The sequence below is a fragment of the Elephas maximus genome, chromosome 12 (assembly GCF_024166365.1).
Source record: "Elephas maximus indicus isolate mEleMax1 chromosome 12, mEleMax1 primary haplotype, whole genome shotgun sequence".
NCBI lineage: Eukaryota > Metazoa > Chordata > Mammalia > Proboscidea > Elephantidae > Elephas > Elephas maximus.
In genome coordinates this window covers 62,692,265-62,703,620 of record NC_064830.1, presented here as the reverse complement: position 1 = coordinate 62,703,620, position 11,356 = coordinate 62,692,265, and the positions used below count along the sequence as shown (strand labels likewise).

General features: G+C 59.2%; 1 protein-coding gene across 1 annotated transcript; it reads left to right on the top strand.

Annotated features, from left to right (window-relative positions):
* The first annotated feature begins 310 nt into the window (after positions 1-310).
* Positions 311-11,129, top strand: UBALD1 (UBA like domain containing 1). The gene is made up of 5 exons (XM_049905021.1): positions 311-455; positions 574-634; positions 1,565-1,892; positions 5,269-5,331; positions 5,776-11,129. The coding sequence occupies exons 1-5, from the start codon at positions 311-313 to the stop codon at positions 6,130-6,132; spliced, it is 954 nt and encodes a 317-aa protein (XP_049760978.1). The 3' UTR covers positions 6,133-11,129.
* Positions 11,130-11,356: the final 227 nt, after the last annotated feature.

Here is an 11,356-nt window from a genome sequence, read left to right as displayed (position 1 = left end):
ACGGTTCCTCTATTAATTCCAATTCCCAGTCAAGGCTTAGCAGGGGGCCCGCATGGCATCAGATCCATCAAAACCCTTCAGTAGCTTTCAACCCACCCTCACGGCCTGTGCCTGCTCCCTTTGGGCATTTTCCATACCAGCAGTCGTACATTTGTTTTCGCGATTTTTAACAAACCACCCGCGGGCGGCGACCAAGCCCGGTTTTGCCCTCCGCTGTCCCCCACCCCTCCGGGCCAGCTCAGTGCCCCACAGAAAATAAAAACACAACAAATAGTTACACCATAAACAAAACCGGGGCCCACGGAGCGCAATGAACCGGGACAAGGTCAGTCGGCTCGGGGTGGCGGAGCCAGGCCGTGGGTCGGGCCTCGCCCCGCCGCCCAATGCCGGTCCAATCCGCCCGGTACCCGCACGCCCGAGCCCAAACGCCAACCGGAAGCTGCATGTGCCGGGCTGTAAACACTGTCCGCAACGCCCAACCTTCGTCCTCTCCGGCCCCGCCCCCACCCACACCGACCCCGCCCCCACAGCCGCCTCATTGGGCCACCAGCTTTGTTTACCTTATATGGCCAGGTCCTAACACCCCGTGGCCTCCCATTGGCCGAGGCGCGACCTCACTCAGTGACGCCACCCGGTACCGAAAGATGCAAATAAACCGAGGCATTCTGGGACTGGGAGTTCGCGGGCTCTCCGGCACTGGCTCCGCGCGGTCTTGGAGCCCGCACAGTTCAAGCCGAGATTTCCGCTAAAGCGAACGAGATTTTGAGTGGGAATGTGGGAGTCCTGTGGCGGAGGGGAGGGAGACCCCGAGGCGTCCCAGGCTGGTGGCCTTGCCAGCCTATCCCCGGGCCACCTGTTCCCAGATGTTGCTACTGTGGGCCTACTGTGTGTCAGGCCGCGGGCCATGAGTGGGCGATGCGTGCTTGCATTCCGAGTACCGGGTAGACCTGGAAGGCTTTCTGGAGGCGGTGACTTCCGGCAGCGCCTTGAAGGGCTGATTTATTCATTCATTCGTTCACTCACTCACTGGACGAGTTCAAACTGGCAGTTCAAACCCACCCAGTGAGTGACTCCGCAGGAAAAAGACCTAGCCATCTGCTCCCATAAAGATTATAGCCTAGGAAACCCTAGGAGGCAGTTCTACTCTGTCATATGGGGTCGCTGTGAGTCGAAATAGACTCCACTGCACCTAACAACAACTGTGCCAGGCCCTGGGGGACCTTGAAGCCTAGCACAGCCGATTTTTGCCAATAATCCTAGTCTTCCCCTCCGCATCAAGAGTACGCCACTTTAACAGAAGGATGCCAACCACAGCAGGGTTGAGGGTTCTGTGGTCTTTACAAAGGCCCCTGTTGTATGGTCCGCAGTTTGCACTCACGATCTGAGGCCCTTTGCCTTCTGACCCCGCATCAGTTCTCATCCTGTTTCTGCACTGGGCCCCCGGGGCTTGCACACGGTAAGTGCTTAACATTCAGACACACCATCCCTTCCCTTTGCCCGGGCCTCGAGCGACATCAGTCAGCCCGGGACACACTGGGACTTGGGTCTGCCCCGTCCCCCGTAGTGGGCGCCCGCCGTCGCAGCTCCTATTCAAGGGTGCAGAGGCGGAAGCGGCGCCGAACTACGATTCCCAGCATCCCCAGCGCTCCGCCCGCCGGCTGGGAGCGAGGCGAGGCTCGGTGAGTCAGAACCGCACAGTAAATATTTGTATTAGCCGGAGCCGGCTAGTTAATGGTGGACGCGTGAGACGGAGTAGCGAGCTGCGCGGCGCCTTGTCATTGAACATGGACGAGCTCAAGCACCAGGTCATGATCAACCAGTTCGTGCTGACCGCGGGCTGCGCGGCTGACCAGGCGAAGCAGCTCCTGCAGGCGGCCCACTGGCAGTTCGAGGTGCGGGCCGGGCCGGGTGGGCACGGGGCCGCTGTGTCTGTGCCCGCGTGGCCGTGCGGCTGTGCGGGCCGTGGGGACACATGCCCGGGTGTGTGCGCCCCGCCGGGGCCGAGGCTGCGTCCGCGGTCTCGCCCGGGTTTCCCGACAGGCCTGCGCGCATCCTGCCACCGGACCCCGACGCTCACCCGCGACGGGGGCTGTCAGGCCCGGATCCCGCGGGGACGCGTATACGCAGCCGCCGCCTCCCCCGAAAACGCCGCGGCGGGGGTGGGCGGCAGGGGAGACCCTCCCACCTGGGTTCTGAGTTCTCACCTCCGAGTCCCCAAGCGGTCAGGATCGGGGATTCCCCGCCCCTTTTGTTCGGGTAACTGCCGGGTCGCGGGCCGGAGGGCTGGGCGGTGGCTGGGCGGTATAGTCGGCGGGCGGCCGGAAGGAGGACGCCCCAGGCCTCGGGTAAGCGGGCCCTCATCCCCCACCCGAGAGCTACTGGATGGGCGAAGGGCGAGCCCTGGGCCCACGGGTGGATCCTCCCCAGTGCGTGGTCCGCGTGTCCGTGCCCCGTCTTGTGCGTATGGACATGTGCATTTGTATTTACGCACGTTGCCGCACGTCTGTGTGCTCGGGTTGAGGGGGGAGGGGAAATGCCGGCATGTGTGTAAACACGCAGTGGACCTGGTGGTAGGAGATGCGTGTGTACTCGGTGAGTACCTGGGTGTCGTGGTTCATTCTGCAGTTGTGGTCATGCCTGGTACTGTGTGACATGTGTCCACACTGCGCCGAGCTTGCGGGTGGTGTGTTGGAGTCTCACACCCCAGTGACTGGATGCTCTGCACCCTTGGGGAAGTCAGCGTGTCCATGTTCCCTCCCTTGGCAGGGGAATCGCATATCTGCAGCAGTGCACCTGAATGGTGTACAAGGGTTGGTAGCTTTCAGGCCAACTGGGCAGGAGGGTGGGCTGTTTCCCCCAGTCCAGCTCCACCTCACCCCAGACCACTGCTGTCCCTTGGGGCTCTAGTGCCCACAGCTTGTGTTCCCAGGAGGCCAGGAGGCCTTCCCTGGCTCAGAAATAACCCCAGGGTGGTGTGTAGGGTCACAGCCCCAGCCAAGGCCACTGCAGGGAAGGTGTTTGGCCTGGAGAGACCAGCTTCCTCAGGCAGCTGCCAGAGGCACCAGGAGCCAGGGGCCCTGGTCAGCTTCTTGGGGGTTGGAATGGTATTGAATTTCCTGCCCTAAAGTTTGGAAAGACTGGGAAGACAGTGGTTAGTCCACTCCACCGGGATGAATCTTTCCTTCCCTCTCCCAGATACCTGGGGCCCCTGACTCTGTGTGTCTTCACACCCAAAGACAGAGGCTGCTCTGCTTCTCTGGGCAGGCTCCTTCTTACCTCTGCCCTCAGTTTCCACATCTGTTCCTGGGGGATGTGAGAGGCCCCTAAGGAATGAAAGGCCAGCTGACTGCCCCATCCCCCAGGCCACAGCCAGCCCTCCAGGAAGCTCCTTGCTCCTCACCTCTCTGACAACAGACACCCCTAATCAGGGGCTGCATGTGCCAAAACTCTTGCAAAACCACATTTATGGCAGTTAGTATCTGCATACACAGCTTCTTCCCTGCCAGGGGGGCAAGTCAGGCAAGTGTCCACGGAGGTGGATGCCTGCCTGTAAAGATCAGCCCAGCCAGGCAGCTGGGCAGGAGATGGGCACCCAGGTGGCACAGGTGGGTGTTCCTTGGTTCCAGGTATTGGCGATGTGGCTCTGAGAATTGAACTGTCTGGAAAATGTCGGAGGAGGGACAGTGCTCTGCAAACCCGAGGGGCCTGGAGGAGTCCTGACCCCTGGGCTCCCTCAGGGTCTGTTTCCCCATATGTAAAACGAGGGATGCAGGGGAGGCTCAATAAGGTGAAAGTGGCTGTGAACCCCAAATCCCAGGCCTCTTGGTGGGAGTGAGTAGGGGGTTCCCATGGCTGACCCTCCCCCCAGGCCCTCCACTCTGGTGCTGGCAGCAGATGCAGACATAACAGAGGTGGTATTTCTGGGTCATGTTCTCTGTGATTCGGGTGCTAACGGGAGCAGGAGGCTGCAGTGGGAGGGCCCTCCGAAGTGAGTTGACCCATTGTGCTTTAATGGTTGGGGTTTTGGGGTAGGCATAAGGAGGGGAGACAATTCCCAATGGGATCCCCGCACACTGGGGCCTTTGGGGCTGCTGGTGGGGGAGGAGGGGCTGGCTGTTCCCTGAGAGTGAAACTGGCTTTGAGCGAGCATCTGGGGGTGTTGGGGTAACTGGAAGGTGCTTAAAGACCAGCCCCCAGCTTGGAGCTCCTACACCCCCATTTGGGGACACAGGGTAGGAAATCTCCAGCAGGAAGTTCCCAGAGTAATTCTTCTGAGTTTACTTTAAGAAAGCCCCTGAAGGCAGGCCCTGGGAGCCTGGCTGGATCAAGATGTGTTGGGCGGGGAGGAACTGGAGGGTAAGGGCTGGAGCAGAGCAGTGGGGTTGGCAGCTCCAACTCCGAGGCTGGGCCCCAGGACTTGGCCACATGCCCGGCGGACCCTTCACACACTTCACATCTCCCATACCAGGCACTTTTACAAGAGCAGCTGGTTCCCTTATTTCCCTCCAACACTCCTCCTGTGGCCGCTGAGCAGGATTCATCACCCAGTGCCGCCCACAGGGGCCCCTCGCGAGGCGCCCTGGAGCCTGTCCCTGCTCCAGCTCCTCAGGGTCACACATCTGAGCCGGAGACCCAGAATGGCTGGCCAGCCCTCTTCTCCATCTCTCTTTGGCCTGTCCTGAAGGCTGGCCAGGAGTCAGTCCTGTAGGCACGTGTTCCTGTGCTGTCCCCCTGCTTAGCCACCTTGAGAACATTCCACAGGAGGCCTGAGTGAACAAGCAAACGGGTGTAAAACCCAGACCATGTGCCTTGGTTCTGGACCATCCGAGCTGGCTCAGATGGGGAAGCTGAGGCCCAAACGGGGGAGGGGTCACCCTGACTGGAGTCTCCTGAATCAAAGACCTGGGTCTGGCTGGCACTCAGGATCCCCGAGGCTGTGGGCAGAGGAGCCACAGGCCTTCAGAGAACCTTCTTTCCCCGTGTGATGGGGTGCTGCTTGGAACCCCTTTGTCATGGGGATGGCTGATGATCCCAGGTATGTGCAAACGAAGGACTCTGATTTAGAGGCAGCTGACAGGCTGGTGGCCACAGTGTTCCGAGGGTCCTCAGAGATTTAGGCTCAGCAGGGCTCCTGGTGCACCGCCTCAGCCAGCCCCCTCCCACACTTTGGCCCAGGGCCATGGGCCCCAACAGTCCCCAGGGAAGCCTGCTTCCGGGCAGTGACCTGGAAGGGATCCTGAAGGCAAGGGTGGACCTTTCTTCCCACAGACGGCCCTCAGCGCCTTTTTCCAGGAGACCAACATCCCCTACAGCCACCACCACCACCAGATGGTAAGTGATCCTGGAGTCCCTGGGGCAGCACTGCAGTTCTGGGTGGGAGAAGGACAGGAGCTGCAGGTGGGCCCCATCCAGGGAGGAGGGCAGATGCTGGGACTGGCGCTGTGGGCTTCTCAGAGACCTGAGAGCAGGGGCAATGGCCAGGGTGAGCACCTGAATCCAGCCCTTCCTGCCACTCTGCAGGTCCAGAAGGTACCAACCTCATTGGAGGTGGCTGTGAAATGGGTTAGTGATGCCCCTCAGGCTGGATCAGCCCATCTCTGGGTGGCTGTACTCTGGGAGCTCCTGGAGGGGTGGGCTGTTTATGGGGGGGTTGCTTGGGTAGCATCTAGGAATAGGAACCAAAAGGCTTCTGGACCATGGTCTGGGCTCGGTCCTCCTTAGGAGGGCTCCTAGAAAGGGGAGCCTCACGTCTCTCTTCTTTCTGTTCCCCCACAGATGTGCACTCCCGCCAACACCCCTGCCACGCCCCCCAACTTCCCTGACGCCCTCACCATGTTCTCCCGTCTCAAGGCCTCCGAGAGCTTCCACGGTGGGGGCAGCAGCAGCCCAATGGCCACAGGGGCCACGTCACCCCCACCACATTTTCCCCACACTGCCGCAGCCGGCAACTTTGCGGCACCCAGCTGGCCGACTGCAGCCTCACCCCCAGTGGGTACACAGCACCACCAGCTGCAGCAGCTGCCCCTGTGGACTCCGGCACCCTCCTCCCCAACTTCAGACTGGCCACCCCTGGCCCCCCAGCAGGCTGCCTCAGAACCGAGGGCCCACCCTGCCATGGAGGCAGAGAGATAAGGGAGGCCCCTCCCCCCTCCTGGAGGCCAGGGCCCTGTGGTGGGGGGAGAGGACGTCTCCATGGGCCCCCTACATCCCTCCTGCACCCCGTCGTTCCCTGGAGCCTTGGATGGGAGAGACTGGCAAGGCGGGGGCTGCATCCCACACTCACATGCACAGCTGCATGCATGGCGCCTAGGAGCTGGTGGGTGGCCCATTGTCACCTGGATGTGGTATAAAGCCTTTGGAGAGCCTGGTGGACAGAACTTCTCAGAGACCAAACAGCCTTCCTTCAAGATCTCCCCAACCCAGGGCACCACAGAGAACAACGACAGTGGAGAACTTGCCAGTTCCTGACTTTTTTTGAGTCCCTGGGACCGCAGGGCCCTGTCCATGTGTGTGTGTGTGGCTGTGTCTGTATTTATATGTATATTGCTTTTCCAAAAGCAAGCTGTTCATGGGGCAGTGGGACTTTGCATGTTAGAGTGAACCCCGCGCCCGCTGCCCCCTCCCCAGGGCCTGCCTCACCCCTACCCTTCCATCAGCTGTCACTGCTGTTCTGTGTAGAGAAGAGGATTGTGGAAGACTCCAGGACTTTCCCACACATACCCCAACTTCTGCCTGCTAGGGCTGACTGCATGCCTCCCCAGAGCCCGAGGATCCCCCAGCTTCATTTCTTTTTCCCTTTTAACAAAGGAGAAGAAAGAATTGCAGACCACCATTAGGCTCTATGGTCTTACCGTGCCTCCTCAGCTCTGCCACCCGTGGCTCCTGAGCTGGGGAGGGCAGCCATGTAGAGCTGGGCCACCTCTGGGTCCTCCCTACCCCGTACCGCCCTGTCTGTCACTGCCTCTGCAACTACCACATGCTCCGGAATTGCCCTGTCCCCTGAGACTCTTCCCACGGAGCTCGTTGCTGGCACATGTTGCCAGAACTTAACCTCAGTCAGCCCACCCTGCCTCTTGTGGACAGAGCCCGACCCCACCTCTGAGCACCCAAGTTTCACACAAGGACCTTCCTTGTTTGCAGGCCCCTGTGGTTGTGCTGCAGGCTAGACCCTCTGAGCCCAACCTCCTGCAAATGTGGCTGGAGGCAGCAGGCTTGTAGGGCCAGTGGGGACTAGCCAGCAGGACAGAGGACAGGCCAGGGCTGGCTTGGGGCTCAGATGTTAGGTCTCAAGGAGACTGGCGGCCCAAGGGGCAGGAGAGCACAGGTCCCAGGCAGCTCCTGTTGGTCTGGGCAGGCACCCGCTCTAGCCCAGGGAACGAGCCTGAGTGCAGCTCCTGGTTGCCCACTCTAGGGGGTCCTGAGGCAGCCTTGGCCTGGCACCCTTTCCGAGAGGGCCTGGCCTTGGGAGGGACTCAGGTTGCACCTTGTCCCTCCGTCCCTAGGAGGGCCTCCTTGGTGCTTGGTCCGTCACCTGGGGGACCCTCTGTTCAGGTGTCTGTATTGTCTCCTACTTGAGAGCCTTGTTCAAGGCTCCTGTGCCTGTTCTGGTCCCCACCTGCTCCATCTCTGCTCAGATGGGACCTGGGTAGTCGTGAAGCCTACCTCGAATGACTGTCTCCTCTGGGTCAACACTGAAACCTGACTGCTGGCCCACACAAGCTGGTATTTGTGTTCCCGAGAGCTGCACTGGCTTTGAACCTGCCTTTCTGGCGGCTCCACTTCAGTGATCGCCACATCATCCAATTCACACGAGTGGCAGGGTGGGAAGGGACCAGGAGCAGGACAAGAAGGGAAGACATCTCAGCCGTTCCAAGTGTTCACTCTGCAGCTTCATGCTTTTGGATGCAAGAGAATTTTCTAGAAACTCTGCCTTCAAGTAGCAGAAAAACTTTTCCAGGGACAAATAATGTGTTTTTGAGTTACCTGCTGTGTGGGGTGGGCCTGGCCTTGGTTGTCCCTGAGGGCAGATGACTGAGGTGGCCGTGCAGAACCCATAGTCCTGGCAGGAGCAGCAGACTCCAAAGCCCCACTTAGGTTGGCCCCTGGGACAAGCAGGGAGCACACCCTCAACTGCTCCTTGTGGCCACTGACCAGTGTGTCCCCAGGGCCTGCTGAAAGTGCAGGATCTAGGGCCTAGCCCGGAGCTACTGGGTCAGAATTTGCCTTGTAACACGACCCCCAGGAGGTGCAGATGGACTTAAAGTTTGAGATGCGTCCCACACAACGCCCTGACTGAGTGCTGGCCTGCTGGGGACCCAGTTTTGGCTCTGGGGCCACTGGGGCTGGGAGGTCTCAGGTAGTCATGTGAAAGCTGGAGGAACTTTAGGTCTCCCAGACCTGGGCTTCCCAGCCGTGGTACTGTTGACACTGTTTTTGATCGGTCCTTGTGGTGGGAGTGGCCTGTGCACTGTAGGGTGTTGAGCTGCATCCCTGGTCTGTACCCACCAGGTGCCAGGGGAACCCCTGCCCCAGGTGTGACAGCCAGGCACATTCCTAGACCTTGGCTGGTGTCTCCCAGGAAAACAATCGCCCCTGTGGAGAAATGCTCTAGACTCCCATTCCAGTACCTAGCTGCTCAGCAGAGCTTCCTGTGGCACTCAGCAGCAGGAAGCAGATTCCAGGGTCTACTGCAGCAGAATCTTGGGGGAGGGCCTGAGAGTAGGTTTTAAACACTCCCTCAACTGATTGTGAATATACTAACACCACTCACTGTACATTTTGAAAGGGGGAACTTTATGGCATGTGACATCTCAATAAAGTTATTCGGAAAAACACCCCCGGGCAGCCTCTCAGGGTGATAGGTTCACGGGTGCTTGTTAAACACCCAGGTCTCCAGGCTCCCAGGCAGCCATGCTGGAGGAAGGCCCAGCGGGGTGGGAGCCACAGGACGGGTCCTGTCACAAGGCAGTCAGTCTGGCCCCTCACAGAGTTGGGCCATGGGGTGGCCCGCCTGGGCGGCTCCCCAAGGCCAGGATCTTCCTGTCACGTCCCATGTGTGCACCTGCAACTGTGCCTGGGAACTTGGGGGTCTGTCTGGCAGCTCATGGACGAGGGCTGCCCCTGGCATCACACCCAGGGCTGGAAAAGCAACCACGACTGACAAGGGAGAGCTAGAAGTGGGTCCTCTCACCACTTCCAAGCCTGGAAGTTAAGAAGGAACACTCATGGGGCCAGTGGTGACTGGCAGAGACAGTGCTGGTGCTCTGATAGCAGAACCCAGCTCTGCAGGCCCCCAGCCTGTCGGCTTCAAGACCCGCCTGGGAGCTGCCTGGCAGCTTAGGAGACCAGCCTCACCACTTCAAAGCCCGGCAGCCTTGGCGGCGGTCACCCTGACCACCTGCCAGACCTGACCTGATAGCTTTGGCTGTTTCCAAAAGTCCACTCTAGGAAGCACTATTTGCATGCCCTGAGGTTGCTCTGAAGACTGGGCTTCGAGCACCATGTGTCTGATTCTGAGGAAGGGCTTCACCTAGAGGGGCAGATCACAATCCCTCCATGGGTGCTGCTGGCCTTGTACAGTGTTTAAATCTTATGTGATTGCCAACATTTTAAAATTACGAGAGTTTACATGAAAATCCCCACTTCTGGCTGATGTTGGAGAACTGGAATATCTGGCCAAATTCCCTTCAAACCACCACTAGCCAAAGCTGACCATCACACTGGGGATGCGGCCCATCATGTCCCTGTCCAGCCAGCCACATTGCTGCCACTGCAGACACTGCACTTCCAACTTCTGCTTTGACTCTGAAGGAATCTTGGTTTTCTCCACAGCTGAAGCACTTCAGTGACCCTACGCAGAGGGGTGGGAGCCTCGAGTGCATGAGCACCATGTCTGCTGGTGAGAGATGTGTTAAGACACTAAACTGCTTTCTGCAGCCGCCTGGGATCCTCCCTGGATGGCTGTGAAAAGAGAAGGGCGTGCTCTCCACTGTGGATTATCTGGGACTTGGGGGCGCTACGAGGGCAGCTGAGCGTCCCCAGGAACTTTTCGGTGGCTGCCAGGGCTCTCTGAGAACACTGTGGCCGGCCAGCCACAGGAACCCTCACTGGGGGCGTCCCTGGAGGTCTCTGAGGGGCCTTTCCTTTGTCCCCAGCACCAAGGACAAAGAATGCCTTTGACTCCTTTTGAGGCAAGGTTGTTTCCAGTTTGTTCATTTGAAAAGGTCTCTGAGTTTTCTAACCACAGCTTGTATTTAGGAAAGGCGCTGCAGTTGCGTGGTGGTTAAGTGCTCGACTGCTAACTGAAAGGTCAGGTGGTTCTAACCCACCCGGTGGTAATCTGCACCTGTAAAGATTACAACCTAGGAAACCCCACAGGGCAGTTCTACTCTGTCACATTGGGTCACTATAAGTCAATAATAGACACCTAACAACAACAAGGAATCCCTGCACAGCAGGCCCTTCCCTTTAGTGCGCCTAACACCTAACTTTGGGTACTTACTGGTGGTGTCTTTCTCCAGTGCAGATTGTCTTGTTTGGGATACACACTCGAGGCTGCCATTAGTTGTTTATACCTTAGGGTTAATGAATTCAAGGTCTTCGAAAGGGAGAAAATGTTCAGTGGCCCTTCCGTGTGCAGCGGTGTGTTGTGGGGCTGGGCTGGGGGTGCAGGGTAGTCCCTGCACAGCGTCCCCTCCCCTCCAGTACCGCATGAGTTGGCACTCTCTGCTCTGCAGGAGGCACCTCCCTCCCCTTCCTGGCCAGGCCCACTCTCACAGCCCAACATGCAGCGCCAGCCTGGATGCCTCCCTCCCCACTTGACCAACTGATTTTGGTCTTAAAACTGGAAGCCCCAAGACTCAGGACAGTGGGTCACCCTGCTCCCCTCCCCATCCAGCCCTGCCACTGTGTCCCAGGCCTGGAGGAGACTGCACCCAGGGGCTTCTGACTTCTGTCCCCCAGAATTCCCACCCTAGCGGCTTCATCCCAGTTCCTTCACTCCCCAGTGCCTCCCTGAGCTGGGACGGTGAGGGGCCCCTCCTGAGGCACCTGTCAAGGGGCCAGGAAGAGGCCACACCCCCCACCCAGCTTCCAGGGCTTGCCAGGTACCACCCCTCTGGGACTGAAGGGTGGCTGCCACCTGGGACCAGTCCAGAGGCTGGCTGCCCCCACCCACCACCCCACAGAGATATGAATGTCTTCCTCTGGGATTGCTCCTGGCTGGCCTAGTGCTGCATCTGAAGTTCCCCATCCTATGAAGGAGGACTGTGAGAATGCAAATATGTTACATGTCGCACACCCAGGCCACCCTCCTCAGCTGCAGGCACCCGGGTTTGCAAGGGCCATATGGGGATCA